The sequence below is a fragment of the Colletotrichum tamarilloi genome (genome assembly GCF_030869305.1).
Source record: "Colletotrichum tamarilloi strain Tom-12 chromosome Unknown Scaffold_12.1, whole genome shotgun sequence".
Classification (NCBI taxonomy): Eukaryota; Fungi; Ascomycota; class Sordariomycetes; order Glomerellales; family Glomerellaceae; genus Colletotrichum; species Colletotrichum tamarilloi.
Window position 1 is genome coordinate 214,636 of NW_026849395.1, and position 18,867 is coordinate 233,502.

The 18,867-nt window shown below is 54.8% G+C and overlaps 4 protein-coding genes across 4 annotated transcripts; 2 read left to right on the forward strand and 2 right to left on the reverse strand.

The window, feature by feature from the left end:
- Positions 1-181: 181 nt before the first annotated feature.
- CTAM01_04884 (uncharacterized protein) lies at positions 182-6,550 on the forward strand (the record flags this gene model as incomplete). Its single annotated transcript, XM_060520914.1, has 4 exons — positions 182-228; positions 400-934; positions 996-1,083; positions 1,134-6,550. 4 exons carry the CDS (start codon positions 182-184, stop codon positions 6,548-6,550), a joined length of 6,087 nt encoding a protein of 2,028 aa, XP_060384283.1.
- A 2,291-nt stretch (positions 6,551-8,841) lies between these two features.
- Positions 8,842-12,553, reverse strand: CTAM01_04885 (uncharacterized protein; the record flags this gene model as incomplete). Its single annotated transcript, XM_060520915.1, has 2 exons — positions 8,842-12,255; positions 12,536-12,553. 2 exons carry the CDS (start codon positions 12,551-12,553, stop codon positions 8,842-8,844), a joined length of 3,432 nt encoding a protein of 1,143 aa, XP_060384284.1.
- Positions 12,554-14,215: 1,662 nt separating this feature from the next.
- On the reverse strand, positions 14,216-14,407 carry CTAM01_04886 (uncharacterized protein; the record flags this gene model as incomplete). The annotated part of the gene is made up of 1 exon (XM_060520916.1): positions 14,216-14,407. The coding sequence occupies one exon, from the start codon at positions 14,405-14,407 to the stop codon at positions 14,216-14,218; it is 192 nt and encodes a 63-aa protein (XP_060384285.1).
- A 2,443-nt stretch (positions 14,408-16,850) lies between these two features.
- Positions 16,851-17,330, forward strand: CTAM01_04887 (uncharacterized protein; the record flags this gene model as incomplete). The annotated part of the gene is made up of 2 exons (XM_060520917.1): positions 16,851-16,946; positions 17,016-17,330. 2 exons carry the CDS (start codon positions 16,851-16,853, stop codon positions 17,328-17,330), a joined length of 411 nt encoding a protein of 136 aa, XP_060384286.1.
- Positions 17,331-18,867: the final 1,537 nt, after the last annotated feature.

Sequence of the window (18,867 nt, forward strand, 5' to 3'; positions counted from 1 at the left end):
CGTGGGGCATCTTTCCTGTCATGTTTGTCTTTGTTTGATCGTGGAATGCAACCATAGTACGAGGCATTCTCACAATGATTCGTTTCCTTCACTAAGACTTTTTTCCTTTCCTTCAACATTCCCCCATTGACTGGGTTTTTTCGATTCTCCTCCCGGCCGGCCCGCGGCCCCGACAAACGAAATGTTCATTCCAGGAATTGTTCAGGCCTTGGTCTCGGCCCTTACCTTGTCAGTCACCCGTCATCTCCTCCATCGTCGACGCAGGTTAGGGACAGTTGGGAGCCTCAAATGTGAAAAGAGGCATGGAAGAAACAATCATGGGCATGGGAGACAACTGAAGAGCGGAAGGAACCGCGAGAACGGCGGGAGAACATTTGCGCTAACCATCCTGATTCACAGTGGAATCGTCATCCAAGCCGCGACGCCCGCCGTCTTTCCTTTAGCAAAGGGCCATGGCTCAAAGATCTTTCGGGACGGCCTGAGGCTGGTCCTCATCACATTCCTTGTATCATCCGCCCTGTGGGCTCAAATAGACTTCACCGGCATCACCCTCGACCCAACCTCGACTGCCGGATGTCAAGTCGCCGTAATTTTTACTACAATCTTCGATCAACTCGCCCGATTCACCATCGAGCAGTTCTTGCTATGGGCTATCAACGCGAACGCGAGAGCGCCGGCGAGCGCCTTGGTCTACCAGGCGGTCCTCGGCGTGCGGTTTATTCTGGGCGGCGTATTTGTTGGGTTCCAGAAGGCTCAGATTGCCACCGTTTGCGTTGCCAGGAATGATCTTCTGGCTATCGGTGCTGTTGTCATGGTCACAGACTTTGCCGTGATTGCTGCGCTCGCCTTCAGAGCCAACTCGATTGGCATCACGAGTGTGCCGGTGAAGAAGGCCATCTTCTGGGTCATTGGCGCCCTCGCCCTCTGGACTGCGGTACGTATTACACGCCATTGCTTTGACATATCATAATACTAATCACACATCATCTTGATAGACAAGTATCCCAATGCTTCTGGGCATAGACACTATTGAGCTGATCTTCAGAACTGCTCTTCCCGCCACTGGCCTGTCAATCCTTCTCAGTACGTGCCGAGCCTTCGACTCGCTGCGCTTGTTTGCTAACACTTCCCAGGCATCCTAACAGGCTCTCTGGGAGTCTTGCTACCCCCTCGCCAAAAGCAAGAAGTTCATCCGGATGCCCAGTCCCCACGAAACATCAGTTCCAGCAGAGACCTCTCAACTTCAGACACTGACTACCCGCCGTCGCGATACGAGGACCTCAAAGGAGGCACAATTACTACTGTCACGACTTTCAACCAACCTGTTGACTTTGGTGGAGGTGTCGGCGGTGGCGCTCTGCCCACCATGCCTAGCATCGCTCCGGGTCAGGCATCTACCGGTGTAGGCGGTGTTCCCGTGCAGGGCCAGCTCTTCCCACCGATTCGGGCGCAGACGGCACCTCCCAGGCAAAGCAGGAGCATGGACGCGAGACCCAACATCATGAAGGGACGGAGTATCTTCGACAAAATTGGACCGGGCTCGAACATCAAGAATGCTATATCCAACCCGATCCTCCAGGACAGCGGAGAGCAGAACCCCCTGAGCAAGATCGCCACCATCGACCTCGCCACGGCCGCAAAGAACGACAGGGAGAAGAGAGGCAACGACTTTACTTCGATGCAAAGGAACTCGAGCTTCAACGCGCAGCGCCCGGCTCCCAAGCCCCCAGCGATTACTCCGGAAGAGGCTCTCAAACGTGCTCAGAGTGGAAAGAGGAAGGAAGTTGGGCTGAAGTCGCCTCCTGCGGAACCGCAACAACTCCGATCGGTTGGGCTCATGTCGAATCCCCCCGCAACGACTTCGTCCGCCCAGCTGTCCCCCGGCGTAGAGGAAATCAGACGCAGATCCCCCAGGCAAATGCCAGAGACCCTCCAGCAGCTCGAGATCGAAAAGAGACCGGTCACGCCCCCGCAGACCGCACCTGTGAGCAGCATCTCTCCGCCTCGGCCACAACGCCCGGAAAGACCCCTGAGCCCCTTTGAGACGATGGACAGATCAGCCAGCCAGCGTACTGTGGAAAGGACTATGAGCCAGAAGACGCAAAAGACCCTCGACCGTTCCGTGAGCCAGAAATCCTCTACTGCGACCGAATTCACAGTTGCATCACCGCCCCTTGGTCTCGTACCTCCGCCTCCACCCAAGAGCGCCGCTCGTTTGATGTCACCTACCAAGAAGCCGGATCTACCACCAACCTGGCCGATTCAGACCGCCGTTGACCCGACAATCCGTCCCTCCAGGCAAAAACCTCTTTCGCCCAAGACACCTGGTGGCAGCAGTTTACAGCGACGCCCGACAGGTGGCCTGCCATCGAACCCTAGAGCGATGGCCATGAGGCCTTTGCCCAAGGACGCAGTTCAACAGGAGCAGACTGTCATGTTCGTGAACAAGATCCAGTACAATGACCCGACGGCAGTGCAAAGCATCATTGAGGGAGCCTCGAACCAGGCCGCCAAGACGCCTCATATGCAGTCTCCTGGGCCAGGGCTCAAGTCATCAGGGTCCGTCGTTCATAGACCTCGCCCGATTCCGAGACAGCAGGGCAAGGACCGTCAAATCTTCCCAGCAGAGAACTCTCCTAACCACAGGCGGAGCAAGTCAGGTGGTTCCATCATGAGCAGGAAATCAATTCTGTTATCGAATCCTGGCAGCCCGACTCAATTGCCGCCTCTGCCACCACCACCGAAGAGCGCCGGTAACCATCCTGTACGCGCACTGCCAAATGACACCAAGAGCATGACCTTCGATGAGAAGATGGATCTTTTCTTCCCGGGAGCTCTTGGCAACTCTGAGGCGGGCGTCCAGCCCAGAACCCCAGTTCCCGAGATGCCCATGGTTCCTTTGGCCTTCAAGCCTGCGAGCAACTCGGGAGGCGATGAGAGAGATGCATGGGAATCAGGAAGCAGTCGGGATCAGTCCAAGCAGTCCGATCGCTCGACCAAGACGTCCATTCGGACCCAGAGTATTCTAGATATTGAAGAGTCAGTTCGGCCAGATCTGCCTCGCAACACCTCCAAATTCAGCGTTGATACCTCCGTCATTACTGGAAGACCTGATGAGCACGACTCTTGGATTCCTGCGTTACCTGTCAACGACACCGCGGAGATCAAGCGAGCATACGATGGAGCAAAGCGCCAGTCATCACCTGTGCTTCCGGTTCGCAACCTTAGTCTGTCTGAGTTCAGCGAGACGAGGACGGTCAGGACTCGCGATGAAGAGACTACGACCAACTGGGGATCCATTCACTCACCTGTCGCGCCGGTGAACATCCAAGAGGCTACGCACATGCCGAAGCCGACTTGGATCCAGCCTCGCGACTTATCCATGATCAGCCACAACGACGGCAAGGAGGTCATGACAATCATGCTCGATGCATCTATTGAGCATGAGAGAGACGTGGAAGCCCCGCAAGAGGCTCGCGAAAGCCCCGTCAACCTTCCAGAGGTGAGCCTCGCAAACAGAGGTGCTCGCTGGCATCGTCGCATCGGCGACGAGAGCATCACATTCACTGAGCGCAAGGAGCCGGTGCAGTCGCGCAGACAGCCGCCTCCGAGAGCTCTCCAGCTCAGATCTCCCGTCAAGAAGAACGCGATCGTGATGCACGCCGCAGAGCCTTCTCCATTGGAGTCGCCGCAACACGCCTACGAAATGATTCAAGCGCAACTCAAGAAGCTGGAACAGCCGAACCGCGACTCGTACGAAAGCCAAGGACAGAGAATTCGTCTTCTGGAATCTTTGGAGGCTGAAATGGGCCAGCAAGAGAACCAATGGCACGAGATGCAGCATGGTCTCAGCCGGGACTCCATGTCGACAGTTGGGACGACGTCGGTCCGCAACTCGCAACACGAGTCTGCAATTGTCAACTCACGAAGCCTTACCCAGATTGACGAGTCGCTGCAAGAGATTCCCCAGCGCAACAACATTGCGTTAGACCGGCGCAATTCCCGCCGCGCTCGGATGGGCAGCATGAGCAAGTCGTCGTCTGAAGATCTGAGGACGCTAAGCGCGTCTTCCCTCTCTTCTGACGGCACCAACAACAACCGCACCAGTCTCTGGCAACAGCGACTTGCGGATGCTCAAATGGAGTATATGGAGAACACTTCCGAACTATTGGCAAAGAGAAACCTCAATTTCTTGTCTGTCTCAAAAGCGCCCTTGAGTGCGACTGCTGCGGCGTTGCAGCTTGGCAGTCCTACCCCACCGGACACCGACGAGGAGTCCGACGGCGCTGACGGTGTCAACGCTCAGATACTCGCGAGGCTCATGCCGAACGAGCGAGCTCCCGCACCCCCAGAATGTCTGTGGAAACCCGACTCGCCAGTTTATTTTGAGCGCGAACCACCGCTGCTTTGGGCTCGTCCCGCAAACCATGGCGTCGCGTCTAAAGTTACTTCCCCCAATGGCGACACCTTACCTGGTATCTCCGTTCGCCCTGCGACACGCAAGGTCTCCGATCCCCTAAATATCGTGAGCTCGCAACTTTGGCAGCCCGATCACACTGCTGCTAAGAAGCTGCGGCCCACCTCCGGACTTTGGCGTGTCTCTTGGAGCCCTGAGCCCATCAAGGATAACTTCCAACAGCCCCAGCGTCCCCTGACCCAACGTCCACCAAGACGTAGCAAGCGTGTCACACTGTTGCCCGATATTCTTGAGAGCCCGCAACCCCTTCCTGATAAGAGAGGTACGCTCGGTATCTTCCAGTTCCCCTGGGGCGAGAAGTCGGACACCGCCACCGTCCAACCGCGTGGGCCAAGTCATATGTTTATGGCTATGCCCGGTACTATGTCAACTGGTGGACCTGCAGTACGTGCCGCATTAGAAGCTCGCGCAAAGCAACTCGAAGCTCAAGAATACTCCTCTTCCTTCTTTGACGACTACGACGACGAGGAAGAAGGTGACGACGAAGTGTCTGATATCGAAGACGACGAAGACAGTGACGACGGCTTCGACGAGACCACCCTCTGGGAAATCGCCAGTCTACTCCAGTCGGATCAGGTCCCGTCCAAGAACAGTCTACTCCCCCAGCCTATCACATACCGCCCAGAGTCCTTTGCCGAGGAGTACATCTCTGAGCGCTCTCAATCAGAGTACGAAGACTCCGAAGACGAGAAGACAGCTGAGGATAACGACGACCCCAAGCACGACTCAATGGTCATCACCATCGCGCCCGAGGACTTTGCCTCCTCGCCGGAACCCGTCTCCCTTCTCTGGACCCCTCAGCCAAAGCTATTCATCAGCCGTCGCACCTCAACAGGTCTTCCGCAACCCGATGCCCGTGTCTGGGGAAGCTACCTCGACAAGATGAGCGCCCCTGCCCGCGTCCGCGAGCGTCTCCCAGAGCCTGCCGTCATCCACAGCACTTCTCTCTGGACCGCGCCCGCGAAGAAGCAAAAGCTGGCCCAGTCCAACACTCCCCTCTGGAGCAAGCCGCAACAGCAGCAGCAGCGCAAGAGCAAGAAGACGTCCATGTGGGCTGCCAGACCCGCCGTCGTCTACACCGAGTCTACCGGCCTGTTCAACCCCAGCCACAAGCGCGCGTGCTTCAGAACAACCTCTGCACTCCCCGTCGGCCTCGGCATGCCCTCCGCCGCCCGCGTGACGTCCGAGGAGCTGCCCCAGCTCGAGTCGTTCAGCCTCTGGGCCCCTACACCCGCAGAGACCCGCATCGAAGACTGGATGTCCCTCGCCGTCGCGAGACCCAGCTCCCGCGCCTCGTCTGGCCGCTCCACGCCATCCTTGGACACCGCATCAACACGATCCGACGATGAGGAAGCCGTGTCCGACTTTGAGCCGCTCCCCGAGGTCCCCGCCGTCAAGCAGCCGACATGGTGGGATTCCCTCAAGGCCCAAATGTCCGCTCAACCGCAATCTACCCAGCCTGAGCCCCTCCGCCGCACAACAGCGACGGCAGCGCAATGGGAAGCCGCCCTGAGTGAGGCCATCGGTGCGATCCCCTCACCGCGTCTCGTCCGCAAGGCTTCCACGCCGTCAGAGTGGGCAGAGGCTCTCAACCGGGCCGTGTTCTCATCCTCCTTCAACGCAGCGACGTCGCACCCGGCCCTCGCAGGCTCCGTGACGACGACAACAGTCTGCGACCCCGCCGTCGCAAACCCAATCTTCTTCGCCTCGGTTCCTTCTACCGTCGTGCCCCTCTGGACCGCCCCCGTCGTCACGATCCCCAAAGACACGGGAATCATGTGGATCCCTCCCACCAAGCCCCGCCGCCACGCGCACGACACGACGCCCATGAAGCCCGAGGACCCTGAATCCCGCCGCCTGCGCATCAAGCGCACCAAGAAGATGGGTGGTACCAGCACCGACCCGTCCACCTTTGGCCTCGTCAGCTTTGACGGCCAGGCCATGTGGAACGACGTCTACGGCGCCGAGCTCAGAAGCAGGAGCGTCACGCCCCTGGGTGGTAACCGGTACTGGATCGCGGAGGACTTGGCTCAGGAGTCTGTGGAGGAGGAGCTGATTATCCAGTTCGGGTGAGAAAATTGTCGTGTTTGGACAAAAGATTGGAAAAGGATATCCAGAGTTAGGAAAGAACAGGGTCTGAGATTTGTGGTCCCAGGGAAAGGAAATCGGTGACACGATGTACGAAGAAATCAGTGGTCCTTACATAGCGTTTTTTGTTTCTGCGAGGTTGTGGGGAATTCCCTTCTTTTTCTAAAAGGACTTTCGCAGTCACACCCACACACTCAAACAGTGTTTCTCTTTTTTTATCTTGTCTAGTAGCTACAAAAGCTTCAGGTGTTCCCACGTTGTTTCTCTTGATGACTGACGTGTGTGTGTGTGTGTTTCTGCGTGTTTATGTGTCTTCTGGTTACTACATCGTGGTAATACGATTTACCCCTTATATCCCCGATCGATTTACACCCCAAAGTCAGAATGTCATCACCCACAAAGAGTCGGGAAGCCACACTACCGGAAAGCCAAAGAGGCAAAAAGAAGGTGAGTGTCGAACGGCAAAGATCATTTCTCTCCATTCATCACGAGTCATCGTGCCGACTCCAAAGTGCGCGTGCTGTCCGCCTACCACCTATCCATCCAGCCACGTAAAAGAAGTTGACACACGTCAAGCCTACCCACGTAGCAACCATCTAGAGAAAGAGGAAGTCATAATAGCTCATAAATATTGTGGGGAGCCCGGCTCCAACGGCAGCCGTGAAGTCCAGCCAAAACGGTGGTTTTCTTCCAACTAACACGAAGAAGAACGTTTCCGTCAACTCGAGGGTCCTGAAAACCCCGACAAAGAGGACCCGAAGATGGCCAAAGTATGCTCGTTATTTGCCCTCCCCCCCCCCCCCCCACCCAAACCTCTACTCTTATATACGACAAAGGAGTATAACATGATGAACTACACCTCGAGTTCGTCAACTACTTGGCCAGTCCATGTACTTCTTCTTATCCATCAATCGTACACGTCTACAACTTCCGGTCTCAGCACCAATCAGTCACATTCACACAAACGGAGACTACAAAAAGAAGAAAGAAAGAAAGAAAGAAAAAAAAACCTGATGACATATTTGTCATTCATTGAACCCACGTATACATCTTCATTAAATTCTACGTCATCTTCATCGTCTTCGCGACGTCACGTCATTATTCCCATGCTGTTCTCCATTGCCACAACCCCTTTGGAAAAAGTCCATTAACCCCTCCTAATCCCATTTCCCGCCCATTTTGGGAAAAAAGACCGGGTATTTCTCGACCTGTTTTGTTGGCCCGTCATGGTCACGTTTCCGTTCCCATCAAAACAATGGAGTGTGCTTAAATGAAGTCGCCAGTGTAGACGGAAACTAATGCTAAAGAGCATGCGAGCCTAGGTTAGAATACTGATTCCTGCCGGACATTGCGACGCCCCCTCCACAATACGAAGAAGAAAGACATGGTTGCATGGCGGAGGACGGGGAGAAGCGCCTGCTTATTGATACTGTCTTTGCCATGATGGATTATTGGAATGGAAGCAACAAGAAGACCACCGTACGCGAAGCAAAAAACATGTTCGAAAAAAAGGAGGGTAAAAAAGCCATGATATAAAACCAATGGGCCGACCAATGAACTGATCCTGTCTGTTTTGTTTTTGCCTCTTCGTCTACCCATGGCATAATGCCACTGCAAGAACTAGCTGGAAAGAGTACTATGTCTCTAAACGAGGTAGATATTTGTTCTGGCGCATGGCCCATCTTCGCAATGTGGACTACGTGTCTTGCGCGATGCTTTGATTCCAAATTCCATTTCCCTCTTCCAATCTCCTTGCCCTTTTGTGTTTTTTCGTTCGCATTCCCATTTCATCATCCACCCGTTCCGTCGCCAGAGGGTGCTTGTCCTGCCATGGCATTCCATTAAACCTGGGCTCGAGGACTTGCCTAGCGAAATCGTACATGATTACGTCGTCATAAGCCTTCTCTCGTTGGTAAGAAAATAATAAAGAAGCGTTAGGGAAACCCAGCTGGAAAAGCTGGAATATGTATCTGTCTACAAGGCTTGTTGCCAGCCACAGATGTCGCCGTGTAGAAATTTTGTAGCTCGCTCGATTCGGCCGAGTCGATCGAGTCGAAAAAAGTGCCGGGACTGTCTTTTGTGTCGGATGTGGCATCGAGTGAAGAAAAGGGACAAAAAGAAACCTCCAACTGAAAACCCCCCAAACCCGTCGCTATGCAGACAAGAAAATCAACAATGTTCGTACATGTACAGGGCTGTTGTAGCCCGAGAAGAACGGTCAGTCCGTCATGCTGTCAAGGTTCCAGATGTTGTGATTGACCATCTCTTGCCTCATCTCAGCTGACCGTCATCATTTGCATCCGCTGTAAGCCGCCTGACGGCGAAGCGTCAACTGATCCACGACCGAGCGCAGAGTTTGCGCTTCTGCTGTGAGGCAATTTCTTCGGCGGGCTAGATGGAGACGGAGTATGCTCTGGGGTGAAGACCCGGGTAAAGGCTGGGCTATCGTTGTGCTGCCGGGGTGTTCTGGCAGGGCTCGATGTGAGTTGGTCTGCGCGACGGATGACCTCTGACAAGACGTCTCGGAGATCGCCTGCGCGCTTGACGAGAGCCTTCAGGCTGTTGGTGCCAAAGTGCAGCTTGTCGTCGCGGGCGGCGGCGTCGGAGACGGATCGTTGCTGCATGGCGTCCAGGACGGATCTGACGATATCGGTAACGTCGTGGCCGCCCATGTTGATGTTATTCTCCGGCGTTCTTGGTCGCGGCGGAGGAAGCTCATCCGGAGCGGGACTGTTTCCGCCAAAGATGTCGTCGTCTGGAGAGAAGACCGAACGTCTACGACCAGCGGGGCGTTCACGAATGACGGCTGTTTTGGAAACGTTGATCTCGTGTACCTCATCAAAGGGGTCTTCCTTCTCGATGGGGTCCGGCGACGCAGCGTCGAATCCGCTCATGATAGAGGATGAGTCCACGTCCATGCCCTCCAACTCATCTTCATCAGGCGACGCGAGTGCAATGATACCCTCGGCTTCCTCCCAGAGACCTGCGTTGGAGCCGCCGAGCATATCCAGATCTCGGCCATGGCGACACAAACGCTTGAGATCGTTGACGAGCAGCGAGAGCTCTCTAATGTGACCGGAATGCTGCTTGAGGCTAGGTTGTGACGCTTGAATAGAGGCGGGAACAACCATTGCGAATGCGTTTTCGGTTTCCTTGTCTTCGCTCTCGTTGCCACCAAACTCAAAGTCATCGTCCCAGTCCTCGCTGACGGTCTTGCTACTCAGGCCCCAGGTGCCGAATTTGGGATTCACGGGTCCTCTGTCTGTAGGATCGTGGACTACTGGCACACTTTGGCTGCGAACGTGCATGGCTGAGGGTCGCATCCGGATAGCGGCGCGACCACCTCTGATATCGAGTTCCTGCTTTCCATAGGCGGTCTTGGGTCTGAAGGAGGTGCCCAGGTCGGTCTTCTCTTGAGTTGGCTCGCTCCAGTCAAATATGTTGCTTCTCGGCCTCTCGCTAGGGTCGTGCGTTGCATCGGCGTTGCCGTTACCGCTAATGTTCGCAAGCGCCATGCGCAAATTAGGGCTAACGCCACGCGAGTTCATCGAGCTAGGAGGCGATAGCTGGTTGCTGTAGGCCATTTCGTCTTCGTCGCGTGCCCAATCTTCATCGAAATCGTCTTCGATAGAAAGGCGACCAAAGTCCTTGCTTCCGAGCGAGTACTCATTCGAAGGGCGTTCCAAGCTGTAGCGCGGTGCCATGGTATCCGAATCGGTACGAATTCTGGGTTCATGATGAACACGTACCGGCGTCGGCATGTTTTCGTCCTCTTCCATAATCCTCTCGTTAGCATCCCACGAGTGACTGAGCATTTCCTGGATGGACAGCCTCTTTGCTTTGGGATGACCGGCAGTGCTTGGGGGCGACTCATCAAACATGTGGTCGAGTGGGGTTTCCGCTGCGCGATTGCGATCGGATTCGGCAGTTCGTAACGAGTCAAAGACAGTATCGCTCTGTAAGTCCGTGTCATAATCGTCACCAGAAATAAATCTAGCATCGAAATCGGAACTGTTCATGGTCGAACTGCGGTCTGTCGTAGCGCTGCGATTATAAGCAGCTAGCGCTGCCGAGCCCTGGGAACTGCCAGAAGGATGTATCGAGCGGGGAGATGGAGTAACGCCTCCCGACGAGGAGCCAAGTCTAGAAACGTCGACGTTGAAGCTGGAAAGACGTGAAAGCGGCGGCAAGGGCGACGAAGAGTTGCGACTGCGAGTTCTGAGGTGCGTATTGGAAGTGGGGTCAAGGCTGGCGGCAGGGTGATGCTTTGGCGACGTTTGAGACTCGTCTGCAGGCGCAACAAGGTTGTTGTCTTGCGCTTGCGCCTGGCCGGGGGATGTCGTCGTAGGCGCAGACACATGCCGCTTATTCCCACCACCACCACCACCACCTTTGGATCCCGCCCCGCGTTTTGTTCGTCGGAGGCTGCCAGCTCTTGGCATCCAGTTCGGGGAGTTGAAATGCATTGTGAGCGATCGGTGTGTGCGCTTTGTCGGTGTATCTTCTGGTGTTGACGGGGTGTTGTCTTCTTGTGATTCTCTCCCTGTTTCCTTCTCACCATCAAGTTCCTCGTTGGTGTCGTCGATGGCTGATGGGGGATCTTCGACAAGCACCAGGGCTTCTTCAACGGGCGCAACCGAGTCTCCCAGCATGCCACTCCTTATTAAGTAAATATCTTGCTTCTGGCTGTCGGGTACCAGTATGCGTTTTGTTGTCGCCGATCGGGTGCTGGGACTCCTGTCAATTATACGGTCAGGCACGCTCCGTGCAATGACATTTGCTCTGCGATTGTGGAAAAAAGAGGTCCACTTGGTTGTTGATTTTGTTTTTTGCTGCAGGGTCGATTCGCCTTGGGGCCGCGGTGGCACGAGACCTTCTCCTGCTTCTTGAAGATATTGGTCAAAGGAGAACTTTGGTTCTGCGATCGGCTCGATGTGGTTTCCGTCGTAATTGATCTGGTGCAAAGTGGCAGATCGTTGGTGGCTCGTCGCTGGTCGGCGAAGACTGGGAAGGTGTGTCCTGGAGCGACGGCGCATTACAGCACCATTCTGATGTGCCGAGGGCGGGCGCTTCACCAGTTTATTCGGAGGCAAAGGAGGAGGAATAGAACCGGTAGGCGAAAGAATGGGAGCGGCTGAACCGTGAGAGAAAGCGACAGACTGATTATCGAAACCCAAACTCGATCTGATGCTTCCGTGTTGCGACAAAGGCCGTAGTGACAGGCGTCTCATCCAGGACCCACTAGAGGAAACCGAGTCTCTCGTATCCTCATTGACCGAGGGCGCAGTTGCTTGATCTCCCTGCTTCACGTAGGACGCTCTCCTGCTGTGCAATATGGAGGGCGCAAAGTTGAAGTGAGAGCTGAGAGGACGGCGGGGGCGCGCAGAGGGTTCGGCCGGGGCGTCGTTTGGGTTTGAATTCGAATTCGAATTCGAGTTCGAGGTAAAGGAGAAATGAGTGGGAAGTGGCGTGTAGCGGGCGTCGTCGAGGGTCGGCAGCTGGGCAACAGAACTGGTGCCGGGCCGTGAGGAAGAGACGGGAGGGCTGCTCAGTCGATGATTCGGAGGAATGTCTTGGTCTGAGACTAGTATCCTCCTGTTGGAAGAAGACTGTGTGGAACTCGAATCGTCGGGATGAGCAAACACTAGACCTACAGCCGCTGCAGCAACGGCAGTGCCAGTTCCCACGAGCTAATGAGGCGACGAGTCAGCAGGCAAGATGGGATGAACCAGGCAAAAGAGGGACAAGATATCAGGGACACCGGTGCTGCGTGCTGGGAAGCATGGGAATGGAGGAGTATATGGGAAATGAGGAAGACCCATATAGGGCGGGAATTGGTGTGTCTACGGGAGAAGAAAGCATGCGCAACACAGTATCCGCGTGGTTGTGATCCAAGCAGGTGTTGGGGGGATGCCTGTCGGGGTGGATGGCAAAATGCTAGTAAGCAAGCATGAAGGCAATCCAACTTACACTGGGAACGGTCTGCATGATTGCAGAGCCTTATTCGACGCGGGAGAACCAAGCTACGGCTACGAGGCCCAAGACGGGCATGCGGGCGGAAGAGTCGTGGATGCTCTCGAGAGACGTGGTGAGCATCGTCAAGACATATGGGCCAATTTCTCGGGTCGTATGGTGAGGAATGCGCGCGTCGAGTCTTGATGTGTTTTCCGAGGTGTGGGTGGGTGGGTTGTGTCGCGGTCTCGGCGGGCAGAGAGAAGACGGATTCCAGGAGAGGGAGGGAGTAAGAAGAGAGAGAAAAAGACTGAGAAGTTGGAGAGAGAGAACAGGGGCGCAAGGTTGAATCGAAGTAAAGAAATCCTAGACAGGGCCGTTGGCGAGTTGAGCTGGTGGTGGTTGTGGTGGAGGACGTAAGGTGAGTTGTCTAGTTGAAGAGCGAGAGTGAGGCCCGAGACAGAGAAAGGGCTGTAACGGTAGGGCGAAAGAAGAATCGCACACACGTCGAGCGACCGTGATCTCACACAGACGGATTGGCCCTCGGACAATCAAGTACTACGGCCAATGGGTCCAGGAAACCCCCTCCGTTAGACCAGAATAGAAGGCGAAGGGAAAGAAAAGGACGCTGGGGACCGAAGAGAAGGGAAGAGGAAGAGGAGGAGGAGGAAGAAGCGCGCAAGCGGGTTGAACGCGGTAGAGGTCAGATCAAGCCAGACCCGGACACGGTGAGGTGAAGTAAGGTCCCGTCCCGGTAGAAAGGTAGGTAAGTAGAGGTAAGTAAGTTAAGGTAAGGTGAGGGCGAGTTCGAGAGTGGGTGAGGAGGAGAGCAAGGTGGGTGGAATTGGAGACGGGATGGATGGGTGGACGGGCAGACGGGGTGGGCGAGTTTGGTAGGGTGTGGTTGGTGTGTGTATGGTGTCCGTGGGAGTTTGTTCATTCGTTCTCTCGGATGGTCAAGGTAGTAAGGTCCAAGTCCGGGTCCAGGTCCAGGTGTCAAGGTCCAGGTCAAGGTGTCGGTGCTGATGCCGGTCGGTGCTGGGTGTGGTCTAAAAAGTCCAAGGTTCGGAGAGAGGTCAAAGAGGAATGGACGACGAGAGAAAGCAATGCAGATGCAGAGCAGACGAGAGCACAAAGCAGTCTCTGTGTGCTATGGCAGAGTACAAGTCGAGGAATTGGCAGCTAGCCCGAGTATAGAGGGTGGACACTGGATAGACAGGTCGCTACGGTACGGAGTATGGTATGGATAATGGAGAACAAAAAGAACGAGAAGAGGAAGCAGGGTCGTTGTTCCCAGAGAGGATAAGACCGGGATAGACCAGGCTAGCTGAGCTGGAGACCTTCTCTCTCTCTCTCTCTCTTCGTCTTGACTCTTGGCTGAAGTCTGACGGTCGAGCAGGGTAGGGTGGGCGTGGATCGTCTTGGAGGAATCGGGAATTTGGAGACCCAGGCAAGGCTTGCCAGGACAAGTGGGAGGGGGGGGGGGGGGCAGGGCAGCCGAGGAGGGGAGAAGATACAGTGACAGAGTAAGTCTTGTCTTTTGCTTGTGCCTGTCTGTATTCGCAATCCGTTTGAAGTTGTTATTGTATCTGTGGTTCAGTGTGTTCGGTTGAGAGCGTTGCTGTAGTTGTGGTTTGTCTTCTGTGTTGTTTACTACTCTTTCCCTTGCTTGACTCCCTTTCTTTTTCCTCCTCTCTGTCAATTTTTCTTGTTATTTTTTTTTCTCTTTCCTGTATCCTTTTCATAAACAAAAGCGGGCAGGAAATGGCAGATACGCATGCACAGACACACAGAAAAGAGAGCAAGATGGGAGAATGAGAGCAAGTGGAGCATTGGGGGAATGGGGAATGGCAAGCGGGCCAATACCTGCGCTAACGTACCTGCTGCCATGTACCTTATGTACGTACTCCCCCCAGTACTTCGAGAGATGGAAGTACACGCTGGGAAAGGTACCTCTGGCGCAAGAGCCACCACTAGGCAAGATATGCGCAGGCAGCTGCTAACTGTTCGCAGCCCAGTGCCTCGAGGTACTTTGCAAGGTGCCTTGCTGCGCAGTGAGGGTAAGGATTCAAGGCAGGCGGGTGTCCACTCTCAGGGCACTATCCATGTTTGCAGGTGCATAAGGTACCTGGGACGGCGGGTGGGCCATCGCTAAGTGCCAGGAGTGGCCCTCGCTGGCGCCTCTCTTCCAGTAGCCGTGGACGCGTGGAGCAGCAGGAGATGACTGCTGAACGCTCCGAGCCAGTCGCTGCCCCGGTAAAATGACGGACCTGCAAGCCCGCGCCAAGCACCCAGGGGACCTGCCTGTGATGTCCTGCACCGTCCATTGGGCCATGCCTTGCTTTCCTACTCCGTATAGTACGCAGTAATGCACCTCAGCTACCAGGTACTTGCCGTCCATGCCTTATCCAGCAGTTGGTTCATGTACCTCAATATCCATCTGCCATCAATGTTATACACAATACGACAATTAATTCAACCATTAATCAACGCCTCCTGTTGTTCCCTACACACGCAGTACACTTTCTACAAAGAACAGGCGCAGACGTACTCCGTACTACTTACTCCTTACACAATGCAGTACAGATGCAATGACTAACTTGGAGGTCTACGACTCTCTTTCCTTTTTGTCACAACCTGCCCGGGCATGCTGGCTGACCTGGGCAATAACACACTCAACCTGTCGATAACACACCGCAACAGCCAACACGACTGAGCACAAGAGCAAACTGCTTCCCATCCCACGCCTTGTTAGTCACAAGCAGAGAGTTACCTACAACTGCCCGACGGAATCCTTCCTGCAACGGACCGCTGCTTGTCTTTGTCCTCGTCTCGTCTATTCCTCCTTCCTCGCCCGCTACGCAACTTCTAGCATGGTGAGGCAGCGCCAACCAGCCGCCATGTTCCACTTCTATTCCGCTTCTCATCCTCCTCTCCCGTCTTCTCTACTCCAGATACCAGATACACATGCAATCAAAGTATCCGTACACATACAGAACACTGTGCCCAAAGCAGTACTATCTAGAATGCTCAACGAACCCGCTCTGCAACACTCTTGACTCGAGTCCAGCCTCCATTCAAGCCTCAATGCTTCTTTGTTGCTTCCATGGCCGCCCCTCCTTTTCAAACAACCCAAAACAGGCCAGCTCTCATCCGAACCGATGCTACACTGCTCAGTGCTCACAGAGTACTGTACTCTCGCCACTGCCACCAGCCCACCGGTGCCAGCCCCCCTGCCACTTCACAAAGAGGCTATTCCAGAAACCAACCGAGCCAACGTAAACGTAGGCTTGGGAAATCCGGGCTGCCGTGGGTGCGTGGAAAGAAGAAACACCGAAAGAACACCACCTGTCCTAGCGCAAGATCGGCTGAGACCTGCTATCTCATCTCCTTGGCACAATCCAGTCAGCACCAAACCCCCCGTCTCGCACCCGAAGACTGCCTACCGATACGGTACGCTTTCCTCCTCAAATACCAACCTCTGGTGTTCTCGGCCGGGCCTGTAATGACAGGAAAAAAGGTCACAGGCCGCCTCGTGGCCCTTCTCACCACACGTCCGTTGAAGTCGGAACGCTTGTCCGTGTCTAGGACTCTTTAGTCTCTCGCCTTGCCAAGTTGCCAACATGAACCTGGTCTCACTTGAACCACCTTTGCTTCCAAAACCACCTCCCTGACCCTGCCTAATTCTCGCGTGGTTGCTTGCCGATGGCCATGGAGCAGATGGTACGTGTATCCGAAGGGGGCCGCCGCGCGACGCAGACAACAACAAGCAGCAGCCCACAACAACTCCCGGCGCTTTCAAAGAGCTGACGGAAGACTATCTTTTGCAGGGGCCATGCCTGAGCTGAGAAGCGCCCCCTCACTCTCGGAGAGAAACCCAGGCGTATCGATCTCCGGAAGCGCCGCAGCACTCGCTTGCTTGCTGTTACTCGCCATCTTTTTAATTCAGGCTCGTCCAGCGGCAGCCTACCATTGCTAGCGGATGGCACTGATGGAGCCCGTCTGTGAACCCGTTGGGAACACCTACAGAGTACAGATACATTTACGCCCAAACCATCAAAACCGCATGGCGGCGACATCCCGTCTACACTTTATGTTTTGTTGCCTCTGTGGACATTGTACCGCGCACAGCATAACCTATGAATCCTCAGCTCGTGTTGCCGACCACGTTTGCACGGCGTCAAGCCACGCTCGCTTCACTTCTGACACCTGCAGCAACTCTGCCTGTTTCTGTCTCTCATCTCGAGATTCAATGCCTACTGACGTCGCCAAGTTTGCCCTTGCCTCGTGTTACTGTCGTTGGCCGTCGTCCATTCAGCCCATGGGCACCAGCATGCCGCCATCTGCCGTTGACTTGCCTCATCTCAAGACATACAATGCCATCTTGGACCGCTACACCTTGGAAAAGGTTTCAACGGAAAAAGGTACGGTACGACCACGACCATATCCTCTATTCCTGTTACACAAGCAGAGGAGTCCTTGCCTATCTACCTAGCAGGCGCGCAAGACCGTCCATATGGTCTGTTCCTTGCCCGCAGGCGTACACAGGCCTCAGGCCATGGGGTGGAGGAGGGACCTTGAAGCAAGTGATAGGAGACTTGTAAACACCGGCATCCCAAGTCTTTCTTACCGCGAACCGTTTCCTATCAAGTCGACCAAGGAAGACCCTTTGATCTCGCAGAGACCGGCTCGATTTTTAGCAGCTTTTTCTTCTGCAACCGTCGTCTTCACCTCCACCACCATCACCAACATGGCGCCATCAACCTACTTCGTACTCCTCTGCCTCTTCTCACTCGCCAACGGCGATCCGTAAGCTACCGGGCATCAGTAGACGACCATGGGAAGAGGAGCAAGCAAAACTACATGTACCGGAAAGAATGGGGTTTCGTGGTACGGTGTGCGGGGGATGGAGCTGAAGCATCGGTGTTGGAGATCAGCCAGGCCACCAAAACAGGTCTCCAAAGAAAAGACCAGACGATGCAACTCCATCCGACAGCCACAGAGCCCATAAAGTTCGGCACTACGCACGGAGGAAGTGGCTCTCGTCCTGTTCCCCGCCTCCCGGTATCTTCTTTCAGCTGGTCCGATGCATCAACAAGCCGGGGCCTCTTTTGCTCTTCCTTTCTTTTTTCACCGCCCTCTCTCTCGTTATTCCATCTGATTACCTAGGCCACGGGGGGCAATGTATCTCGGTTTCGTGGTATCGATGCTCCCACTGGCGATCTCTGTAAGACCCTAGTACACATGCGTAGGTACACGCACACACGCACGGCGCGTGCAGCATGTTGCTTGTTATCCCAAGATCTTGTGCTGCGACCGCCAGCAAAAGCCGCGTGGTTGAGCGAGACAACACAGATTAAAGAAGAAACGATGCCCCAGAGACAGACAGGCCGCCGACCCAGCTGGCTGGCCGCCGGTCTGATGTTGTGATGGGATGGGACCTGAGTCTTGACCACCAGTTGAACCATCCACCCCGCCTGCGGTGACGAGGTGACATGGGTGGTAAGACTCGAGAGAGGAACCTACGCAGTATCCAGTATCCACGAGCAAGGGCCCGCGGCTGGTGGGCCACCTGCCGGCCTGTGTTTTGAGTTGCGGTTGCTTGACAGCCATTGACAACGACAACAAACCAAAACAACAACACACAAAAAAAAGCAAAACAAGTAAACATCCTACCCGAACCGGCACACACCATCATCTCACACAACCACCTCACACCACACACCACGAGACACAACGTTGAGATCGATCCTCGCCGGCAGGTACAGTCTTACAGATAACAGAATGGAAGGGGTCCTCCCCCCATGCTGTGTGATCCACGACGCAAGGCCCGTCACAAACATCATTGCCTGGCTGTTGTTAGGTGATACCGCAGGACACGTCGTTTCAACATGCGCATGCCATGTCCTTGAGACAGACCGAGATGGATTACCTATTGGTCTTGATGCCCTGGTCCTTGCCAACGTCAGAAGAGTTTAGCTTGCCCAGACGTTCCATTTCATACCCCGCTCCTTCCATCTCTCCATCGTTCGCAGAGGTACGAAAATGCTTGAAGACTGGGAAAGAAGCTCGGTGGTTATCAACAGTGGGCGAGTACCTACTCCGTACGTAGTAGATTGGGGTGAGAGGCTCAGTCACCCCTCTCCACACCAGATCAAACATCACTCCAGCCTCACCCCCACCGACTCAATACCTACCTTAGATGGAGATGAAGATGTTTCTGCTCCTTTGGGGGAACGAACCACTCTTTCGTTCAAGGCTACCCGTCCAATCAGCATGTCGCCTTTCGAACTGTGGTTTGGGATACACGAATATCCGTCATGCGTCCTTCACCCCCGCTCATGCCATTG